The 25,133-nt window shown below is 40.4% G+C and overlaps 1 protein-coding gene across 3 annotated transcripts in view; it reads right to left on the reverse strand.

Annotated features, from left to right (window-relative positions):
* Window positions 1-25,133, reverse strand: part of LOC129719063 (tensin-2) — a 252,846-nt gene that overhangs the window by 21,269 nt on the left and 206,444 nt on the right. For 2 of the 3 annotated variants that reach the window (XM_055670423.1, XM_055670422.1), the window contains exons 11-13: window positions 8,325-8,414; window positions 8,062-8,263; window positions 7,409-7,738 (exon numbers count right to left, since the gene is read on the reverse strand). In XM_055670423.1, the coding sequence (XP_055526398.1) occupies window positions 7,409-7,738; window positions 8,062-8,263; window positions 8,325-8,414 (622 nt within the window). The remainder of the gene's footprint in view (window positions 1-7,408; window positions 7,739-8,061; window positions 8,264-8,324; window positions 8,415-25,133) is intronic. The other variant, XM_055670424.1, reaches the window with a different exon arrangement.

Genomic DNA, 25,133 nt, shown 5'->3' on the forward strand with positions numbered 1-25,133 from the left:
CGGAGTGCACCTTTCGTGACCCAGAACACGATGAACGGACAGGTGTACATGAAAAAGTGCCTCCAGAAGCGGCTGCTTTCTCTCCTGAAGGCCCACAACGTCCCAACAATCTTCTGGCCGGATTTGGCCTCATGTCACTACTCCAAGGACGTGCTGAAGTGGTATGCGGACAATAAGGCCAATTTCGTGCCGGAAATGTTCAACCCTCCCAACACTCCGGAGCTCCGCTCCATCGAAAAGTACTGGGCGATTATGAAGCAGCACCTTCTTAAACAACCTAAGGTAGTGAAGACAGTCGAGGAACTGAAGAAAGTATGGGTTTACATGCAAAAAACGGTTGATTCACAGGTTGTGCACAATCTTATGGCCGGGGTTAAGGCTAAGGTGCGGGCATTTGCGTATGGACAGTAAATAAAATACGAGTAAAATGGTAAAATGAAGTTAAATAGTAATTTTTCAATCCCTGAAAATTTGATGGCAATCGGATGAAAACTCGAATTTTGCGAATCAATTTTTTTTTTATTCTCGCTTATTTTCCGTCGGTCTAGTTCCGCCACTGTTGTGGCCAATCACCGACTCCCAGGGAGGCGACTCCACACCCAGGACCCTAACTCACGACCCGTTTATCAACGGACCGGCGCCAACGGCTTTACTTCCTCATGCGATGGGAGGCGTGATCCCAGAGGTTTTTTGCCTCAGAAAATCTCCCGGATTCGGCTAGGATTGAATCTAGACCAGTTGGGTTGGATCACGCCACCTCACAACCATCGACACTTATGTCGGCGGTGGGATTTGAACCCAGGCGTCGAGCGTGGTTGGCGGAGAGGTTACCAACCACACTAGGCCCACGCTCCGAATCAATTTTGTGTGTGGCAATTTAATCGTGGACATCCTTTATATGAAAGATTATCCAAGAAACTTGAAATTGAAATAACTCCGAGTAGATCAACGTTAAGGTATATGCGCAGAGGAATTTTTTTCATCAAATATGGCCCTCTATCACCCCCTGAAATACTCCCATCAAGCAACCAATCACCCTGTATATGGAATATATGTTGAAAAATTTTAGAAAATGTGGAAGAGGTTGTATATAAGCCACGACCGCAAGGTTGACGTAGTTACGACAGCCTGTGGGCATCATTTCGTTTCCGGAAATACCCGTATTAAGGGGTAATATCTACCAAATGCTCAAAAAACAAGGCTTTTTTCATGAATTTTTCTAAATGACATTTGAGATGTAAGATATATAAATAATATATCGCTGGATTAAGCAACTCTTGGAGAATAGAAAAAAAATTATTGCTGCTTTTTTTACAAAATGGCGGCTTTGCAGCAATTGCCGTAAACCGCTTTTTTAAAAAGTTGTTCCGCGGCGAGCAGTAGAAGTCGTGCCCAACTCCACCTATAACCATAACAAAAATTTTCTCATTATCTACGTAAGTGTCGCTAGTGAAGTACACATAATTATATTTATAGAATTTTTCTTCGCAGAATGGCAACGGTTTTAAAAAAAAGTTCTTTTTCGACAAAAAAAAATCGACTTTAATTGTTTAAAACTTTTGTTGTTGTCGCCAAAATCGTGTGTACTTCACTAGATAATCCAATGAAGAAGCTACAGTTAAAATTGCAAGTCAATCGGATGTAAACTTTATCAGTTCTGCTGCTCGCCGATTTTGAAAACATGGTTTTGAGGAACACCCGTTTAAAGTTTCAAAATGCTATAAATCTTAAGAATCGCAATAATAAAGTCCGTAATAACTTTTTAACCTTTAGTCAGCTATCCCTGGGCCGTAAAGTTGTCCTTCCTGGGCTTTATCTTCCTCTTCTTCCTTTTTTTTATCTGATCTTAGGCTGCGCCTACCCTCTCGCGATATCAGGCATGCGATGCTCAGCGGCTTTGACGCGGTTAGCGTCCGACCCCACGCAAACTCAAACTTGTTACTCATATTTAAGTCCTTCTGAATATAACTCACAGTAAAAAAGTATAGAAAAACTCGAACAAAGAACGTACATAACGAGAACGGCTGATCGACTAAACAAAGGGAAATTGTGAGTAAACACGTGCTGTAGAGACACTGTGACGGTCGAAACTTTATGCAGCGACCTCTATACTTCACATTTGAAACACGATATCGATCCATAGGTAACTTCTACTGGTTTACAAAGTCTCGAAATTAAAAACAAAAAAAAGCATGGCCAAAATCAACGAAATATGGGTCATTCCATATAAAGTGTACATGCCACTTGGACACAACCATCACAGATTTTGCTCAAAATTTGGGGAATTATTCATCTACTGTCTCTTTAGAAAAATCTCAATGTTGGTATCGATTGTAATACCCCCCGCTCTCTAGGACCCCCCTCTTTATTGCAAAGTCACGCAATTTTTGTCAAAAATCTCTTTTTTCTTTTTCTTACAATTCATAGACGTAAAATGTCCGAAAAATACTGATGGATGATTTTTGAAGAAAATAAACCAATGAATCTAGAAAAAATATTAGTTTTGACCGGAAGTGTTGCCAGATAAATTATTTTTGTATTTGAAAACTCAATTTACATTTTTCGGCAAATGCAGCCATTTTGATTTTGATTTTGAAAATTTAATCGTGTTCTTTGGAAAATTTCACATAAGAAACATTTATCATCTCGAGGTAATATGAGCCAATCTCAAGATATAACATTTTTACGAAAAAAGTTGTGAACTTCGTAATTATTTTATTTTATAATTTATAGACGTAAGACACGCGAGGAATAGTGATAGGTGAATTTTGAAGAAATAAACCAAGGAATCCAGAAAAAATATTGTTTTTGATCAGAAGTGTTGCCAGATGGATTATTTTTGTATTTCAAAATTAAATTTGCATTTTTCGACCTATGCAGCTAATTTTGTTTTAAATTTGATGGTTTCATCGTATTTCTCGGAAAATTTCACGTAAGAAGCACTTACCACCCCGTGGTAATTTAATTACGAAATTCAGAGCTATATCTCGAGATTGACTCATATTACCTCTGGATGATAGTTGTTTCTTATGTGAAATTTTCCAAGGAACACGATGAAATTATCAAATTTAAAATAAAAATGGCTGCATTTGTAAATTTAGTTTTAAAATACAAAAAAAAAACCCATCTGGCAACACTTCCGGTCAACTTTTTTTTTTTCTAGATTCCTTGGTTCATTTTCTTCAAAACTCATCTATCAGTATTTTTCGGACATCTTACGTCTATGAATTGTAAGAAATAGAAAAAAGAGATTTTGAACAAAAAATGCGTGACTTTTTAATAAACAGGGGGGTCCCACAGAGCGGGGGGTATTCCAATCGACACCAAATTTGGGAAATTTGTTCCAAAGTGACAGTAGATGAATAATTCTCCCAACTTTGAGTAAAATCTGTGATGGTCGTGTCCAAGTTTGTTCTTTTTCGTGGTCACTTCGTATGGAATGACCCATATGTTATTTTGGAGCATAAAAGTTGTTCGGTAAAAATTGATTTAAACGGATTTTGAGTTTAGATCAGTACTTGGGCGATGTAGATTTTGATTCTAGGATAGTTTGAGCATGATTTAAGTCAATAAAAAAAAATGACAAGAAAAAAAATTTTTTTTGGTAGATATTACCCCTTTACAGTGATGGAAACGAAACGAATATGATGCAATCATCGTTTATTCATCACATGTGCACTTCACGAAGTGTACAGGCCGCGACTAAACTTGAATCCTCTCAACCCATAATGAAATGATGATATGGTGCATAGGTTTCTGGGAGAAAACAAACACATGACTAGACTACATCAGCTCTGAGAAGCGATTCGATCGTTGCGTTTGTCTCTCCACAGGCCGGTAGTTAGGAAAAGAAATGATAGCAACAGGAGAACATCATGTCGCCTGAACAGCAGAGGTTTGGTGCAGTGAGAGGGAATGTGTGGGGGAAGGGACTACTACGGCAGCGGTTGAGTTTAAGCGAGAGTATGAGGGCATACACTGTCATTTTCTTTCTTTTTCTGACAAAAAATCATATTCATGAGTCAAATGAATAAGGATATAACAAGTTCTGATCCCTCTGTGTAACAGAGATGAATAACTTCATATACCGAGTTGTGCACATTGAGAACCACGTGTTGTGGTGTACACTAATGAATAGAAATATATCGTAAAGTGGAAAGCAAAGAGAGTGCACCAGCACCGATACTTTGTTTTTCGCATACTGACGACGATTTCGACGCATCTTGGGCTTGTTTTGTGTGTATTCATTAATCGCTAGAGGTGCTTTTTTTCCTTCGCTGCCCCTTAACTAGTATCAAAATGGCGTCTGATTTTGGTCGCTGAGCATCATCTTTTTTCTGAAAAAACCATATTAGGAGGCATTTGATCATTATAGCCCGTTTTCCTGAAACCGGAAGTCCCTGTCTTGAAATTCTAAATGGCGTGTAGGGTTGATTTTCAAGTACTTATTATCATGTTGATTCTAAAATAACCATATTAAAAGATATTTGGCCCTTTTTCAGCTCTGATTGGTCGAAATTTGCGTTCAAAACAAGGCTCTACGTTTTTCAATAGCACAATAGCTAGCAACACAACATCACGATTTTCCGCATTTTGATGGATGCATAGCTAATTTTCCAATCGATTGTTGTAAAAATGAAAGAAATCCACTGAGAGCTGACCGAGTTTAAAGCATTTGAAAACGAACAATTTTCGTGACGCTCTCGGTGTTTTCGGTTTTTTAATTTGCATCCCTATAATGTTGCCGCGAGACGTAATTTTACGTCAAAATTCACCGAAAGTGGTGAAAATCTCGCGTAATTTTTCAAAACGACCTATCTAACATTGAGAGGCTCTCTTTGTTAACTTTCTCTTTGATCAATAACTATGTTATATTTCCATATTTCATAACACTCAATGCATAGTAAGCAAGACAGTATTACAAGCTCTCGATTAAGGGGAAGAAAGCTTGGAAAACATTTAAGGTAATCGCTTCATCATTCATCTCAACAGCTAGCTGCACCTATATTCATCTTATTTCTCTCTTTTGTCCAATTTACCGTCAAATTTCAACAGATTTTTGAAAGTGAATCTGTTTGATTCTCAATTTTGTCAAGTGGTTGAAAATATGGTAAAATTTGACGATAAATTGATCAAAAAAGCGTGATGAGATGAATATAGGTACTGAGATGAATATAGGAGCGATTACCCTCTAGATTGTTACTTAAAGACTGGAACGCGCAAAAATTGGTCGACAAAAATATCGCTTCTTTCAGTCAAAATTCGTAATACAAAAATCTTCCTATTTTTATTTTGGTAGTTCAACTCACATATTTAAAGGAAAATATGTTCGTTTATTCTTTTGGTTTGCCAAATCCAAACTGCCGTGCCTTTCGCTTAACCCCTTTCATTAAATTTTGTACAGTGGTCTTATCGACCTTATTTGTCTCCAAACGCCAGACAGATTTATTCTGCTGCTCGTTTTCGGTGGATTTATTAGTTTTTTTGATATTCCGTTTGACCAAGTCTCAATACTGTTCGATAGGGCGGAAATCTGGGCTGTTAGGAGGGTTGTGGTCTTAGGGTACCACTACCACGTTGTTCGCATCGTACCACTCGATCGCCTTTTTCTCAGAGTGGCAGCTTGCCAAGTCCGACCAGAACAGCACAGGCCTGTTATGTTGCTCTAGGAGTGGTAGCAGCCGATTTTCCAGGCACTCCTGGACATAGATTTCTTGATTGACGGTTTCGTAGTGATGGAAATGCCGCTTTTTAGATCACACGTGCATATGGCCTGCCAGACGAGGTATTTTTTCGGGAACTTCGATAGTTCGATGGTTTTGGAAATTCATGCCACCTTCCCTTTTCTTGGTACGGTATAAAATTCCTGTCCCGGAAGCTGGTGAAAATCAACCTTCACATAAGTTTCGTCACCCACGGTCGAACTTTGCAAGCAGATTACAGTTTTCCGGAGCACCTCTTTGCCGAGGTGTTTTGTTCAAAAATCTGGGTTCGCCACCTCCACCGTCTTAAACGTCGACTACCCGGCTCGTTTCTTGGCCCGCTGCACAAAAGTATGGGAGACAATGAGCTTGCCAGTGACGTACCTGATGGAAAGGTTAGGATTCCGCATCCAATTCGCTGCCACCTTCTTCATCGCCACTGCCACGTCTGAATTAGGATTGCCGTCACTTCAAGGCTTCCTGGCGATCGACAGACGCTCCCCGAACACTTTTAAAATATATGTTACGATCGATTTGGCCACAGCCAACAATTTTGTCAATTTGAGGTGCGAGGACGTCGGATTCTCTTGCTGCGCGAGCAAAATTTTGACACGCTGTTCCTCTTGCTTGGACGCCATTTTGAAAACTGGAGAGCAACCGGTGAAAACTCATTTTAGCAACCATTGTATATACACTCAACTTTCAAATGCAACATTTCATGGTTTTTTGAATGCATTTTTAACAGAAATACACCAATTTGAAGTCGACCAATTTTTGCGCGTTCCAGTCTTTAGATCCTTTTGAAAAATTACGCGAGAAATGGTCGGAGAAGGCACTGTGCAGAAGCTTATGAGTGATGTTAAGAAAAGAGCCAACCTTTCCAAAATTATGCAAATTATTTTTTTTTTCTTCATCTATGCAAATTAAATTGAAATTGAAAAGAAAACAATATAATTAAGCATACTTGAGTATATAACGATAAAAAAACAGGCCTTAGACGCGCCTATGCTTTTGCACTGGGTTGTATGTGACTTTCTTTGCTCCACTTCCATTTCGAACCCACCGTGGTTCCAATATTTTGCTTGTTATTTTCCGGTCATAGAAAAATAGCGTCCTTTCATAAGCCTGCAAAAAACTCCTAAATATTTTTTTCGTTAAGGAATCAAAGCATATTAACAATTCTCGGAACAGTCCTCGGTTGATCGTCATTTTTTTAAACTTTCTTCCTTTTACTTTCGTGTTTCAATTTTCTGTTTCTGTATTTTTGTTTAAAAAAATAGTAATTGGTTTTATATATTCAAATGTGTTTTTTTTCCTATTTTTTTGAAATTTTGTTGTTATTATATTTTTTTGCCTAGACTACCATTCTCGAGAACTATATAAACGTAATTGTACCAAATAAAAGTCGCCGGTCAGTTTCAAATTACACACGCACGCACACGCTAAACTAGAGTGCAGCAAAAAGAGCAAACAAAATCAAAGCAAACCAAGGCGTTATGATAAAGGTAAAACAGAAAAAAAACAAGCACACACATAGCAAAATTAGAGGACCGGATCAGTTCACCGATCGCGCGCTTCTAGTGGGGGACCGCGCCCACACATACAGGGGGCACCCGAAAAAAAAAATCCGGTACTCGCGTTCCGGTCGAAGTTGGTTGAGAGAAGGAGAAGAAGTAGAGAAAACATGTTGCAGAACAAGAACCTACCAATCTCACTTGTCCGTGCTTCGGGGTTGAATGTTCGTGATCAGCCAGCGAGAGAAGCCCGTTCTGGACCTGAAGCTGACTGATGGGGCTGCCGCCATTCTGCTGCTGTTGCTGTTGTTGTTGTGGCAGACCATTGGTGATTAGGCTGCTACTACTAGTGACACTATTACTACTATTAACAGTGTACTGCTGCTGCTGCTGCTGTTGCTGTTGATGGTGATCCAAGGATGGTGAGGGTGATGGAGCCGTAAATTGCTGCTGTTGTTGTTGGTGCTGAATTTGTGCAACATGACCGTGCGGTGAGGCATTCAAAACGGACAACGGTGCAGACTACGGGGACGAAATGATGATGGTGTGATGGTGGGTGGCGTGGGGGTTGGTTGCGTGCGAGTGAGGCGTGTATAAAATATACAATAAAATAAAAAGAACAAAAAAATGTGTGGGTTGGAGAACCGCAAACTATACAAGTTTGCTGGAGAGCTCTTTTGTAGAGTGCAAATACTGTCAACTGTACAATTTTGTGGCCGAAAACAATCGAAAATATGATTTTTGTGATGAACTAAACTAATCAAGCAAGTCGAGCAAGTGCAAACTACTAACGCTAAACTGCAACAAGCATCTCATCCCAGTAGGCGGGTGTGTTTTGTACTTACACCGATCGATTGCATTTTGGCATTCTCGTGGGCTCGCTTGACAGCGACGAAAGGCCGCTCGTTGGAGTGCGTCCGTGTTGTGGTCAGCGTGTGATAGCTGCGTTCGTTGCGCACCGGTGACAGTGTTTGGCTGCGTCGGTGCGTGGTTTGACTGTTGTACAGCGTGTCGGCGGTGGGGAATGCAGGGCTGCCATAACTATAACTGTTGAGCAGAATGGTTGGTTGCAGAAGACAAAAATAATGAGCATCCCAACCGAACTTACCTAAAGCTATTTGAATGTTCGCGTTTCTGTTGCTCCTTTCTGGCACGCAGTTTTTGCTGCTGAAGCTGAAGCCAAGTCTGGCCGGAGATTCTAGAGGAGCAAAAAAAGGAGAACAAAAAGATTACGTCAGAACGGATAAGTCAACGCCAACTCAGGTGTCATTCAAATAGAAAATAAATAGACTTTGAAAAAAATTGTCTTGCTGCGTGTCAACTAACAAAAAAATCAGTAGATCTCAAGCGTTCAAAACGTACGCACGATTAAAATTTATTTTCCCCCTGGTAAGTTACCTCGCATTAACAGAATTTATTTCTTCTTAAATTCAACAAAAATGTAAACAAAGCTGCCACCCATCAGCACCGCTTGTTTGGCCATTAATATCGATACTCGGACAGCGACGGGACGATAAACTGTTGATTTGACCAAAACAAATGTTGTTGTCCACCGGCGTACCGTGTTCTATTTCGGTCGTTTTCAGGCCAGGCTATTTCACGACTATACGTACGTACGTACGCAAGATGAACAATTGACAATTGAGACAGCGACACGGAGGAAAGGTCAGCTGATGATCATCAGCAGAAGAGAGCATGGAGGTGCTCTCGACTTTGTATGAGATTTCGCCGTCTGATATTTAGGAGGCAATTAGCTAGACGAAAACATATGTTTCTTCCCACTCGTGTTGCGGGTTTTTGCGGTTGGTTGAGCAGGTTTTTTTTGCTGCAAAGTTTTTTTATACTTTATGTACAACTGGACTTTTGGTTGATTTATTTACCAACACAAGGGTGACCTGTGAGATCGGAGAGGACAAAGAATTGCCTTTTTTGATACACCAATTGGATCATACACGCCAGGGATGTTACGGATGTGATTTTTCAGACATCTGCAGATGCGGATGCGGATATCCGTAGCAGTGCAAAAGTTATTTGGGCGAGCAGTAAATACACCAAGGAAAATTTTTCTGCAATATTTTATGAAGCGATATTTTTTTCAATATCCGCATGGTATGATGCGGATACGGATGCGGATGCGGATGCGGATATGTGATTACGGATGCAGATGTTGATGCGGATGTCGATTTTCATGCGGATGTGGATGTTCCGCATTTGCGGATGCGGATGAGGATATCCCTTACATCCCTAATACACGCTTAGCGATCGCACTGGGGTACTTGCTCTGACGTTCGAATGTAAACAACAGGATGCAGCCAGCTGAATACACGATAAACAAAAGTTATGCAAATGTGAGTTAGGTGTCTTTACTGTCTGTTGGCTTTTTAGTCATTCCTGTGTATTTTGGGGCCCCTAGCCACCAACATTTTTTCAGACTTGAATAAGTTCTCTCGTAAACATAACGTTGAAGCGATGAACCCGGCGAGCAATTACTGTGCGACACAAGGACGTAAGTCGACGTGTTTTCACAGTGGCTCCAAAATTCACGGGAACGGTTAAAATTGCTATGCTTTTCCTAGGGCACCTATTTTGAACTTTGGGGCAGCATTTTTTCGCCTTTGTCGTCCAGTGTAATCGAAATTTGAATTGAAAAATAGCATCGAAATTAACTGAAAATTTTTCAACTATGTCTTAAAACTATCTCAATATGTCTTGAAAATATCTCACAGATGTTCAAAAATATCTTTGAATGGTACTACGAATACTAAACTGGTTGCAAAAATGTCCAAAATAGCATTCAATCACCTCAAAATAACACAAACTGGTTAAAATGGTTATTAAATAATCGTCAGGAATATTGAGGTTTCAATGATACTAAAATTTATTGATTATTAATTTCATTAATAATTTGCTTTCAACTCTCTTTTTTACTAAGGCGTTGTTTGATGGACTTGAACTCATTCGAAAAAAAAGTTGAAGCACACAAACAGACGTGCCACTCAATGATGAAAACCCGTAAGATTGTCTGAAATATCTACGGACTGACAAGGCGGTGCAGCGTAGGTGATAGAATGAGGGAATTGTTGGTATACAGACAAACGTTGTGAACGAAGTACATTAGTTCCTAGGGATGGCTTTAAAAAGAAGCACAGAATCCATTTCTCCTGTCAAGAACAAATTACAATCGACACTTCTTGGGATCACAAACACATTCTTAAAGCAATGTTGACGTTTCTACATTCATTCTAAGCGATTAAAGGTGACACTAGAAGCCCTTGAAATATAATTATATCTAACTAAATGTGATCATATTTTGATGATCGAGCTTACCAAGTTTGAATATGTAAATTAGAAAACTGTGATATGTAACACAGATTAAATCGCCAGTTCCATGCAACGACGTCGTTTGATAATTAGGGTAAAAGAAATGCCAACAGAAATAATAAGAAAACGAGAATCATCCCGCGTTATATGCAATTGGTAATTCGTAATGATCAGAAAATTAACAAAATTAACAAACAATGGCACTTCTTAGCGGCTCGAAGTCATTTACTTGTAGTCGTAAACAACGTGAGGGAAATTCTGATTTGAAATAAAAAATTGTTTTGTTTTACCGAGCGGCAGAAAAATAATAACTACTTTATTTGAATAATTTTTATCGAAGATTTTGTCTCGCAGTTTAGGCGTTTTTTATATTTTGCCCGGTCCTAGCCAAGAATGCGACTCTCTTCCCGCAAAAAGAGGAGGATCATGTTAATTTTGCTGTTATTGTATCTTTGAGTACCGCTTGTACTCTTGATATTACGTTAAACAGATTTCAAATAAGTTAATCCTATGTCGAGATAAACCTATTTCAGTATTGTAGGGTGATTGGGACAAAATTTACATGTTCCTGACATTTCACATGGATAAGATACCTATCAATAGATTTCAGAGACTGTTTTCCTCAATATAAGACATAATTTCACTAGCAGATTTGCTCTAAATACTTGATAATATTTTGCTTTTTGAAATATATTAAAACCATTTTAAAACTGTTTTCCTGGAATCATTGTTTTGAAGTCAGTTTCCGTCCAATATAAGATCTGTTTTTTAAAGATGGGTAATAAAATGCTATTATGTGGACATGCTTTTAGAATTTTGATATTTGACTTAAAAAATGGCGTCGAAAACACATTGAAAATTTTCGATTCCTCAAAAATTCAATATGGCGCCATTGTTGCCCTTTAAGAGGAAATAGGCCCAAAGTAGTAAAAATTTGTTCTTGCATCCACATACTTCAAAAAAATCATAAATGGAAGCCAAGGCAGAAAAAAAGAAAATTTTTGTTGCACTGTGTTATATAGATTGGTTTTATTTTTAGGTTTAAAGACGATTAATTTGTCTTTAAAAAAATCGACAATCTGGGACTTACAAATAATTGAGCGGATGCCAATGGCACGAAAGCGTATTATTGATCTTCGAATTTCGTTTAGCGCTAGGGCTCAAAAGCTTCTTCTTCTCGATAAATGTCTTCAGAAAAAAATTCAGCTCAATCGGACTTAGGGAAGTAGTACCTCAAAGCGCTCAAAGATTAACTATTCCGACTGATGACGAAAAGCACAGGGAATAGCTCATGCGATTCTGGTCGCAGTGAGGAAGTCCATACAGGGGAAAAGAATGTTCATCAGTGCTTCATGCCATAATCTAGCGCTGTGGAAGGTGATCTCCGCTGGTTTCCTCTGCTGGGCCTTCTGCTATGGAAGGCTGCTATCTAATAGGCGGGTATTTCAGCATTAACCATACAAACTAGCAATGGGCGATTTTCGGAAAACAATCGATTCGCCTGAATCAATTAACCAAGATCTGAAGGTTCTATTCAAAAAGTTGATCGATCGACCTAAAAATATCGATCTCGCTGAAAATCGGATCGATTTCGCTACATAAAAATTAATTTAGGAAAAGATTGTACAAAAGAGAACAAAAAAAAGATTAATTGACCTGAACAAAATCGATTCTGCAAAAACGACTCGATCTCGCCCATTGCTAATACGAACATATTGCTCTGTTTGCTGCTGGTTGATCCACTTTCCAGTAAATCACCCCTGAGAATGAGAGTTTCGGTTGATATTGGGCTTTAATTTTAGCTCTGATTGGTCGAAGAATGTGTTTGACAAGGCTCTACATTTTTCAATCGTACAATAGCTAGCATTACTTAATCACATTTTTTTCATTTTTCAATCGATTGCTATGAAATTAAGAAAAATTTATGATGACTTTTAGGCGTTTGAAAGTGAAAAATTTTAGTGACGCCTTCGATGTTTCCGGTTCTTTAATTTTTACCCCTATGTTGCCACATGACGTAATTCTACGTCAAAAAAAACCTCGGGATATTTCGGCTCAGCGGTCTTTAATTTTAGAAACAATTATTCAATTTGTGCCAACGTTTCGACACTGGTTGGTATCTTCATCAGGGAAAAAATTCTAATTGTTCTTTATCCTGTGGATTTTTTTCCCGGATGAAGATACCAACCGGTGTCGAAACGTTGGACAAAATTAAATTTTTGGTTCTAAAATTAAAGACCGTTGAGCCGAAATATCCCGACATCAATATTACGGTCAATTTCTAGTTTACATAAAAAAACGCAAACTCAATTCATAGTCGCCAATTTATAAACTCTCAATCCTTTTCAAATCCAATCCTAAGCCAGTTTAAATCCAATCCAAATAATGTCCAAATCCATTTCAACTCTAATCCAAATCTAATCGAAATTTACTCCAAATCCACTCAAAAGAAGAATCTAATTTTAAATCAATTCAACTGCAGCCTAAATTCAATCAAAAAACCGATCTAAATCTAATTTAAATCTAACTCAAATCCGATCATTTTCCAATTCGAATCCGATGTTTGATTTCTAAGTTGAGATTATATCATCCTTTGTACTTAGAACTGAATAATTCTCATTGAAGCTAGGCCACACGAGTAAAGACGGTAAAATTAGTCAAAGTATCGATTCTCGATTTAAAACTGTGATCGAAAAAAAGACCGATAAAATTGCTTCCAGAAAATCGATTTTTTCAAGTATCGGATCTTCCGAATGTTTTTTTTTATTTTCTGAAGAACAATGTTTTGAATAACGCAGATTTTGCACTGGACACTTTCTTCATTGCTTCATTGATTCTAACAGAATATATCGATGTACCGAATGAGTCGAACTCGAACATCGATACCAACCGGCCGTGTATCGTGAAAAAAGAATCGATTATGGATCGGAGCAAGATCGCGCCGAATGACCTATGGTCGAATAACGACCATTTTTGATTTGAATGAAACTTTGCACACGTATTTGGCTTAGCAAACTGACCATTTTTCACAGATGGAGAGATTTTTTACACCCACGAGTTACATTCTAAAAGGGCGTATGCCTTTTGGCATAGGTTTTATTCGAAGCATTGTAGCCCAGAAACCGTTGGTAGAAAAACTGTCTGAGAATGAGTTGTAGGGAATTAAAAATGCACCATAAAAAAATATACACTGTACAAAAAAAAAATTTTTGACCAAAAAAAATTTAAAATAAACATTAAATTTCAATTTAAAAAAAAGAGTTGATTTTTTTTTAAAGAAACTTGACGTTTATACGCAACTTTTTAAAAAAAGTTTTTATGGTAGATTATTTTTTTATAAAAATTCTAATTTAAACATTTTTCAAAATATTTGTATTCTGATGATTTTAAAAGATACAGAGAGTCATTTTCAATCAAAAAGCTCTTGGTAGTAAACATTCTAAAGGCATCGGTTTTAGGGGTTATTTTCAATTTAAGCTCGAAAAATTATTAATATTTCGGAAAATACACGTTTTTCTTAATTTGTCTATGATTCTCCAGCAAAAACCATACGTTCATTGGAATGCTTGATCGAAAATATACAATTCATTCTTTGACAACAAAACGAAGTCCATACAAAATTTTTAGAATTGATATGGGCAGTTGTGCACGGGGGGAGGGGGGGTCAAAATCGTTAAAAATCTGTCCACGTGGCATGTGGATGGCCCCTTAGCACAAAATGACATCTTTAGCTCATAGGAACATCTGTGTAATGTTTCAGCCAGATTAAAAATGATCGATTCAAATGATTGCTCTATTTTTTATGGAATTGAAGGATGATTTCAAAGGACAGAAACGGTTCAAAACGGCTGTTAACGCTTTTAAATCGAATCGATTTTTCCTAACATTAGACTGTGTAATTTCTACTAACAAAGTACTATACCGACACATTTAGAATCAAGGTATTGCCACACGTTACAGGGTTGATTACGGAAAGCACCTTCAAGCGATCCTCGATCCGTAAACGGTAATTACCTACCACAGCACAGCAACCGCATCGCTGATCGGAACGAAACGAAAACGTATCGATAACTGGTGGCTATTTAAATAATTAAAAGCAAATAATAGAGGCTAATAGCGGACATATATTTCCCCTTCGTCATCATCGGCCCATTCTCTTCAGTGGTCTTACGCGCGCTGTTGTGGCGAACAAGTGGGAGGGAGTCTTGCCATACAGCGCGCGGCGACGACGTTTTGTGATTATCTCTGCACGGACTCGCTTATTTTTGCTATAAAGTCAAACCGCGTGCGGAACTTCAGTCCCACCGAAATCTGCCCGGATCGCTTTCGATCGTGCTCTCGTTTATTAGGAAGGAAACCCAATGTCACTCGCTTCACTGAAAACGGTTCCACTGCGCTAGAAGAAACGACGATTTATTTTCATATTAAACACTATTATGATTATTACTATTTGCCTTAAATAGAGTGCACTCGCGGGGTGCTTGCAATCGACGACGCACACTTCCTCGTTTCAGGTTGATGAATTTATACGAGCGTCTTACATCGCATTTGATCGATGGAATGGCCTTTCTGCTCTTGTTGTTGCTATACATTCTGCCATATTTGGCTGAGTTTAAATTGGATTAAACGACGGGAAAAAATGAAAACAGGCGAGCGTCAGATGCAAACACACTGAAAAATCACAACCCCTGAGCTGCCGTCGTCGGGTTGGACTGCAGCCAAGTGCCCGCCCGGGAGCGAGAAAAAGAGACAGAGGGATGATACCATTTCCTGAAAACCTTCAACATTTTATCGTCGCAGCCGCCGCCACTGTCGCCACTGCATCGTGCGCTTCGAGGCCTATGCGGACCATCGCGTCGTGGTAGAAACGTGTGTAGAATATTAAAATTGGAAATTTGCGTCTTTCGCCACTTTCCGATGGGGAAAATTTCTAACTCTATGCACTATTTACCACCGGAACTGGCTGAGGTCAGTGGCCGATGGGTGGCAGCTGCTGTGGGTCGTACGTTGGCGGGCGGTTTTGTCACAGATGGTCAGTTTATATGTTTGTGCAAAATGCGCCGCGTCACGACACGTAGAACTGGGGGGCTGTGAGTTGTTGTTATTATAGCAGCCGTTACGTACCCGAGAGGCTGGCTGACATGACGGTACGTGTATTTATGTATGAATGTAAGTAAATATGGTGTACGTTTTGCTGCCATAGTCTAGAAACTTTGTCTGTTTAGATGTGCGACTCGACCCGTGCACCGCAAGACCGGTATTGTGTGGGAATTTCTTGCTTCAACTGTAGAACGTGGAATTTGGTACTTTCCACGCATAGTACAAATATATTCTTTTTTCTTGCCAAACATGTCATGATATCTTGAATGCTGCTTAAGAAGATTGTAAGTTTTCACCTACATTTTTCACACAGGAGATTAAGTCGAAATCAGTACGTTTTTTTGTTACGATATAATGATTAGAAAGTATACCAATATCGAATCATCAGAAAACAATTGATTAATCTCTCTGGTAAATTGCAATCACCAAGGAACCATTCGAATGTTGTTTGAGGTCCCTCAAGGAAGTCACTGAGGTTCGTTTTTGTTTTTCGGAGCATATAAACAAATTGGCCTCTTTCGCTTCAAGCCTATCGAGAACAGAGCCAGATACTGTCCAGGTTCAGAATAATTTCAAGTCAGCTTCAGGCCTATAATTACGTGAGAACTGAACTCAAAGTTGAAAGTTTTTCCTCTTGACAAATGTGTCGGGGATAGCTCAGAAAAAATTTGCTAGTTTTTGAAACTTTCAAAAAATCTATACAATATTGTTTGGAAGGATGGATATTCGCGTAAACCTACTTCAACTGCAGGATATTTTGCTCACGTTCAACAACTTTATTCCTCAAAAGGTCCTGGATTTGATGGGATTCCGCCAGTATTAATGAAAAATCTTGAAACTATGTCACTGGAACATGGACACTTTTCGAAAAAAAAAAAACGATAAGCTAATTTCTAGTTTTCAAATGTGGCCGAAAATCTGACATACGTAATTATCGTGGAATTGTCATAATTTCGTGCATTCCTATACTATACGAAACAATCGACAACGAAAAACTATTCCCCCAAATTAAAAACCGAATATTTGGAAAGCCACATGGCTTTCTCAAGGGCCGTACAACACCGACCAATTTGCTTGAGTTTAGAAATTATTCATTGAATGCATTAGATAATGGCAACAACGTTGAAGCTCTTTATACAAACTTTAGCAAGGTATTTGATTGCGTCGACATAACAAGTTGCAAAAAAATGGGTTTGTGCCAGGAAATGACTAGAATCACACGTAACTAACCGCCAACAAATAGTTAAATTTAGAGGACAAAACTCAGATCCGATTCATGTCACTTTTGATGTCCCTCAAGGCACTCACATAGGACCTCTTCTTTTCATCTTCTCAATTCTTGAAAAAAAAACTGAAATTTTTAATTTATGTCGACAATATGAATCTTCTTGGAAATAAGCAATCCCTTAAAATTTGTCCCAATTTTAAAATAATGTTTTCTTTGTCATTTTTTTTAATTTGACTTTTTTCAAATGAGGACTAGCTTGTGAAAAGGGTAGTGGTGATCACAAATATTTCTAGAGCCAGAATGGTTCGTTTACTTGTGTGACGTCTTGAGAAAAGTATCAGATATTAATTTGGTCGAACTTAATTCCTATTTTTAACAACGGCTTTCACCCGTTAACACACAAGTTTATTTAGCAGACAATGTGTGCAGTAAGGAAAGCGAAAAATAAGCGAACTGGAAATATGATACAGATTTGGAAAAATATACCGCATCGCGACGGGACGAAGATGCGGTATATTTTTCCAAATCTGTATCATATTTCCAGTTCGTCTATTTTTCGCTTTCCCTACTGCACACATTGTCTGCTTAATGAACTAGTAATTTTGTCTTTCCGAAAAAATAAACACCGTGAAAAACAATTTTTTCACAACAAAATTCAACACACGAATAGAGTAATCGCTCCTATATTAATCTCAGTACCTATATTCATCTCATCACGCCGTTTTGATCAATTTATCGTCAAATTTCACCATATTTTCAACGTAAAACTTGCAACCACTTGACAAAATCGGGAAGCATATAGGTTTACTTTCAAAATTTGTAGAAATTCGACGGTTAATTGAACAAATGAGAGAAATAAGATGAATATAGGTACACCTAGCTGTTGAGATGAATAATGGAGTGATTACCCTATGAGTAACTTTCAAAGCTTGTTTTTTGAATTTTTTCTAATGAATATTACGAAAGATCAGCTTAATATTATTTGATCATGGAGAAACACGAGATATAACACGCTCAAAATTACAAATATACAAATCAAACACAAATTTCTGGATAACTCGAGAATAAATCAAGCAAATATAATCAAATTTAGCATGTGAAGGTTTTCCGAGAAATGAAATATTGCCAGAATGACGACTTCCGATTCCTGAAAAACTACCGTAAGTGAATTCGAATTCGATGCAGTTGCAGACTATAAACAATTCGATAGCATTCAATTATTTTAGAATGTTCAATTTTTTTTAAATAAAGAAAAAAATGGGCGGGACAAAGTCTGCCGGGTCGGCTAGTAAAAAATAAAATGAAATCAAATCTGTGAAAAAAAATCTCCTAACATTTTTTTTAGCAGTGTATATTTTTCTTGAAGAACAAAATTATCAATTACAACTTTGTCGAAGACACTGTAGATGCTAGAAATATTTAAATTATTCATATTTAAGTTTGATTTATGCCAGCGCAAAACCCGGGACTTCAAGATTCAGTACTATTCTCTACGCTGAGTATCCGAGGAATAAAAAATATTTCCAACATCTAAACAGTTTGTTTGTTTGGTATAGTGTCTTCGGCAAAGTTATAGATAAGAAGCTTGTCTTTCAAAAAAAAAATAGAAAGAAAAAATTCACTATGAAAAAAAATGCTAGTTTTAGAAAATCATAACTTTTTAGTTGTTATTTCTACAAGTTCGAACAAGCATCAATGTGCAGTTTTTGTAAAAAAATCAGATCTTTATGAAGTGAGTTTTTGAGACACAGGTCGGACTCGATTATATAGTCTAATATAGTCTTCGATTTTTTTTTCATTATATATAATCGTATCCGACATTTTTTTTATTTATCTACTATATAAAAATGGAATTCCGTAACGTTCCTGATCTTATTGATATTATTCCCTTCGTCTTTGAGTTGTACAGGAACTACGTAAAACATGCACAATTATGACTTTTTGTGCTGAATTTGCCTCTAAATCAAAATTTAAAGCGATGACATGTGATTCTTTGTTTAATAAAATGTTTGTCAATGTTCAGAAAAGACATTTGAAGGAAAATTTTTAGTATCTGATCACTAAAACTTGAGATATTCATTCACAAAACTACGTAAAACATGCAAAACTATGACTTTTTGTGCTAAATTTGCCTCTAAATCAAAATTTAAAGCGATGACAAAAGATTCTTTTTACATTAGAATGTTTGTTAATGTTCAGGAAAGACATTTAAGGAAAAATATTTAGTATCCGTTCACAAAAACTTAAGGTATTATTCACAATACTGCGTGAAACATGCAAAATTATGACTTTTTATACTTAATTCGTCTAAAAATCAAAATTCAAAGCGATGACATGTGATTCTTTTTTCAATAAAATGTTCGTTGATGTATAAGAAAGCCATTTGAGGAAAAATAACAGGTATCTGATTACTAAACCTCGAGATATTTTTCACAAAACTACGTGAAATATGCAAAATTAGGACTTTTTAAGCTGAATTTGCCTCTAAATCAAAACCCGAAGCTGTGATCTGTGATTTTTTCTATAATGAAATGTTCGTTGATGTTTAAGGAAGATATTTGAGGGAAAATTAATAGGTATCTGATTCTTTAAAATTTAAATATTATTCACAAAACCACATGAAAAATGCAAAACCATGATATTTCAAGCTCAATTTGTCTCACAGCTATGATATATGATTTTTTTCATTAAAATGTTTGTTTATGTTCAGGAATGACTTTTGAGTAAAAATAACACCATGTAAAACATGCAAAATCATATATATTTGGGCTCAATTGGCCTCTAAATCAAAATTTAAATTTATGATATGTAATTGTTTTTCATTTAAATGTTTGTTAATGTTCAGGAACAACATTTGGGAAATAGTAATAGGTAAAATATTGCAAAAAGTTGAGATGTTACTTTAAAAACAACGAATGTTTAAAGATAATTTTGTGCATAAAAAGCATTAAAATACTCTTTTTGAAATTTATATATATATATATATATATATATATATATATATATATATATATATATATATATATATATATATATATATATATATATATATATTTTTTTTTTTTTTTTTTTTTTGTTTCAGGTGGAGGGGAAATTTGCATCCAAACCCCTGAGGTGACCATCCTCAGGGAGTGTGGGGTTGGTTTGAATCAGTGACCGGACCCACTAAAACCCCTCCAGTCTCCAGCCCATAATACTCCCCGGGACCACCGCTAGGTATTGCTTCGGGGAGCGGCTTTTGTGCTCTGTGCACCCTCTTGGTTCTATAGATCTCTTTGCTAACTTAGCTAACTAACCTGGAGACTGGCCGTTAGCTAACACTGGCGTGTCGGTGGTCAACCTGTCGCCTGTTTTGCAATTCTAAAACTATTTGAGAGGCGGCTGTACAAACCGCCCTCCAAATGTTTGGGTCTTTACACATCCTCCGAACTAGGTTGTCCGGAGTGGTGTCTGGCCCGCTCACTACCATCATGTCGCTCCGCGCATGCACAAAACGAGGGCACACGAAGAAGACATGCTCAGCAGTTTCTTCTGCATCCGCGCACTCGGGACACATGGGGGACCCCGCATGCCCGAATCTGTGTAGATACTGCCTGAAGCAACCATGACCTGACAGAATCTGTGTCAAGTGGAAGTTAACTTCTCCATGGCGCCTCCCGACCCATCCGGATACGTCCGGAATAAGTCGATGCGTCCATCTATCCTTTGCGGAATTGGACCATTCCTGCTGCCATCTGATCATCGAGAATGACCTTCTGGTGCCTCGTATACCCCTTGTGTCACGTTGATCGAAGCATTTTACGTCCTCCTTAATGGCTATGCTCATAGGCATCATGCCGGACAGGACGCAGATTGCGTCGTATGACACTGTACGGTACGCGCTCACAACCCTCAGGCACATGAGCCTGTAGGTACTTTCCAGTTTTCGACGATGACTGTTGGTACCTAACGCTTTGGACCACGCTGGCCCACCATACGAAACCACGCTGGCAAGAAGTTTACGCTTGCTGCCATATACCGCTGAGCTATTGGACATCATTCGAGATAGTCCTGCAGCGGCCGTTGAAGCCCTCTTACAGGCATAGTCGACGTGACTCTTAAATGTGAGCTTATCGTCAACCATAACCCCCAAGAGCTTCAAGGAACGCCTTGAGGTAATGGTGCAGTCACCGACTCTGACCACCGCCTGTTGCTCTAATTTGCGGTTGTTCACAACCGTAACCTCCGTTTTATGGTGCGCTAACTCCAGTTTCCTAGAGTGCATCCAGTCTTCGACCTTGCGTATGCAGTGCGCGGCCGTCAACTCGACCTCTTCGATCGACTCGCCGTAGACCTCTAGCGTGATGTCGTCTGCGAAACCGACGATCACAACCCCTACAGGGAACTTTAGTTTCAACACCCCGTCATACATGACATTCCACAACACCGGGCCCAGGATGGAACCTTGCGGTACCCCTGCGGTGATTGGGACGCACTTCTGACCCTCCTCCGTTTTGTAAACTAGTACCCGATTCTGGAAATAATTTTCCAAAATCTTGTACAACGACACCGGTACGTGGATGCTCCTAAGCGCGAGCGCTATGGAGTCCCAACTAGCGCTATTGAATGCATTCTTCACGTCAAGCGTGACGATTGCGCAATAGCAAATGCCCCAACTCTAACGCTGGAGTGCTACCTCTGCCGTCTTGGTGACAGAGAGAATAGCATCCAGCGTGGATCTACCTTTCCGGAAGCCGAACTGGTTACTTGCCAGACCGTTTACACCCTCTGTGTACTTCACCAGTCCTTTGAGGATAATCCTCTCAAGCACCTTGCCCGTAGTGTCCAGCAGACAGATAGGTCTGTATGCCGATGGGCCCCCTGGCGGTTTCCCAGCCTTCGGCAACAGCACCAATCTCTGTCGCTTCCACCTGTCCGGAAAGAGGCAGTCATCCAGGCACTTCTGCATGACTGCTCGAAATAGATCGGGGCCACTTTCATGGCCGTCCTGATGGCCAAGTTCGGGATTCCATCCGGTCCCGGTGTCTGCTCACCTTTAGGGAGTTGGCGATCACGATGAGTTCCTCATTCGTAACCCTTTCCTCCTCCACAACCTCTGCACGGCTGCCGTCTCTCACGGATTGGATGCCCGGCAGGTTGGCCGACCATCCCTGGTCTGTGTCTGAGATACTGGAACGTCGGACGTGAGACTCAGCAACCGAAGGCCAAGGATTTGGCTCGTGTCGTGGAAAGAGTCCCTCGATGATACGCTCCAGCATCGCTGGTGATCGCTCTGCAGGCGCCAACACGCCTTTGGTCTTCGCCATTACGACTCTGTAGGCGTTGCCCCACGGATTCGTATTGGCACTCGCGCATAGCCTATCGAAGCAGGCCCTTTTGCTCGCCTTTATCGCACTTTTAAGCGCCGATCTTGCAGATCCGAATACTACACGGCGCTCTACCCTCTGTGCATCGGTACGTGCACGTTGCAACATCCGTCTTGCACGGAGGCACGCGCTACGGAGGTCCGCTATCGCGTCGGTTCACCAGTATACCGGTGACTTACCATTCCTAGGTTGGCGGGTCCTAGGCATGGTGGCGTCGCACGCCCGCGATAATGTGGCAACTAATTGATCAGCACTCGGGCGGAGCCAACTGCCCCCCTCGCGCTCTCTTCTCATTGCTTCTGCAAATACCTCGGCATCGAAATGCGATGTCTTCCACCCGCGGACGGTCGGAGTATTGGCTCTACCCGTCGCCTGCCGCCCCACGTTATGGACTACTAGCCATCGTCTACCCTCCAGTTCACGATCAGTCCTGGGCTGGAGAACGTCACGTCGATGATCGACTCCGCACCATTTCTGCTGAATGTACACTTGGTTCCAACGTTGGCCAGATCTAGGTTGAGCTTTGCCAAAGCTTCCAACAAGATCTGACCCCTCCGGTTCGTGCGGCGGCTTCCCCACTCAACAGCCCAAGCGTTGAAGTCGCCCGCCACTACTAAGAGTGTTAGTCCCGTCAGCTCCATAGATAACAAATCGACCATCTGGGTGAACCTTTCGATAGACCAACGCGGCGGAGCATAACAACTGCAGTAGAACACTCCGTCCACCTTGGCAACCGCGTATCCTTCATTTGAGGTTGACACAACCTCCTGAACCGGGAACTTGCTGGTCGTGCATATGGCCGCCGTACTGGACTTATCTGCAACCCAATTACCGTTTCCGGGAGGAATGCAGTAGGGGTCCGATACGATTGCGATGTCCGACCGCGACTCAGACGCTGCTTGGTATAGCAGCTGCTGTGCCGCATAGCAATGGTTCAGGTTCAATTGTGTCACCCTCACGCCCGTGGTTTCGTGGCCGCCTTACCGGCTGGGCACCGTGGGCCTCCCATAAAGTGCTTGGCGTCCCGTTTTCCAGTACATACCAAGCACTTGGGAGGCTCCCCGCAGTCTTTAGCTTTATGGCCAGCACCACCACAACGCCTACATAACTGGCTCTCGAGCCCCTTGCAGGTCCAGGACTTGTGTCCTCCCTCGAAACACCTGAAGCAAACGTCCGGCTGCTGGAGTATGCTCAGGGGACATACTGACCAGCCAACCTTAAGTTTGGCTGTCTTTAGGGCCAGAGTTGCATCGGCCGATGCAAGCCGGAAAGTGGCCACCTGGGTCCCCGCTGGACCCTTTCGGAGGCGAATTAACTCAGTGGCTACTTCCACTCCGCACTTCTCCTTGAGGGCCTGTGCAATATCGCACCTCTCAGTGATTTCATCCAGGTTTTTGAGCTGGAGAGTCACCTCTGAGGTGAGTGCCCGAATTTGCACATCTTTCCCGAGGACCTGCTCGGCTACCGTCTTGTAGGCAGCGCCCTTGTTTTTAGCATCCTTACGGAGCTCAAGGTTCATCTCGCCGGTGCGAGAACGACGGATGGTCCGCACATCCGCTCCCAGATCCTTGAGCTGGGTTTCGCCTCTCATTTTCTTCAAGACTTCGGAGTACTTGGACCCCTCCGTCTTGAGTATGAGGGCGTCGCCTCTGCTTCGCGCCTTCTTTCCCATTTTTGGACGATTTGTCGCCTTCTCGTCGTTGCGCTTGCTGTCTTTTTGGCGCTTCCTTCCTCCCACGGTAACCCAAGGGTTTCCCGTAGCTGCCACTTCGGCAGACTTTTCGGCGGACTTGGAGGCCGTTGGTGTGCTATCTCGCGGGCTTAGCACAACCAACCGTTTCTTGCTGTTCTCGGGGGCTTCCCCCGGAGACTGCCTTGCTCTTTTTGCGGCTGACCCGGAGGCGCAAACCGCTGCAAACGTGCAGGTGTCCGTTTGGACCGACTTCGTCGCCCTTCCGGTCACCTCCGTTGCATTCTTCTCTGCAGCCACCGCTCTTGCCTTGAGCTCGGCGTGCTCCTTCTTCGCAGCATCGACGAAGGACCGAAGCATGTAGAGAGCCTGCTTCAGGTACTTCGTCGTGTTGGTGCGACTTTTCGCAAACTCGATTATGGCATCGAGCTGCTCCGACAGCGCTTCTACCTTCGGTAGCGTGTCTCGCTGTCTTCCGACCGCCTTTATCAACAGTGGACCAGCCACTGCGATGTCTTGCGTCGATCCGGTAGGCGTACTGCCTTTGCCGTCCTTTACTGCATCCTATATTATGCATATAATGCACGCAAAATTTTGACTGTTTGAGCATAAGCTCAATTCGCCTCTAAATAAAAAATTCTAAGCGATGACATGTGATTTTTTTTTCAATAAAATGTTCGCTGTTCCTTCAACATCTGCGGATATTTTCTTGCAGAAAAATCCATGTTGTGATTATGTGCGAGTCGAGCAGAAGAAAAATTACATTTCTGATGTTTTCGTAGTTTTGTGAATGGTCACACATTACGGGATTCGATTTACTTTTTTACTTTTACCTAAACTAGATCTTGGGACATTTGGCTGGAGGAAAGGCCGCATTTCATTAATTTAAACATCGATTAGGAGGCGACTTATGCATTAATTTTTTTAAAATTTCTACGTAGTTTTGTGGATTGAAGAATTAATTTAGATATCATTATAGAGGAGAACTAAGCATGAAGGGTCATGCTCAATTCTTATTACATACTTCGATTGTTTTCTTCCAAAAATCACATAAAAGAGGTTTAACTGTAAACGATTATCGAATATCCGGACATCACCCGAATTTGGTATATTCGGAACTGGGATGACCCCACACAATATTTTACAAAATGGCGAATTCAGTAAATAACCTGAAGTGGTATTTGGCCAACCATTTCAATACTTCCGAAAGTG

Source organism: Wyeomyia smithii, chromosome 1 (assembly GCF_029784165.1).
Source record: "Wyeomyia smithii strain HCP4-BCI-WySm-NY-G18 chromosome 1, ASM2978416v1, whole genome shotgun sequence".
Classification (NCBI taxonomy): domain Eukaryota; kingdom Metazoa; phylum Arthropoda; class Insecta; order Diptera; family Culicidae; genus Wyeomyia; species Wyeomyia smithii.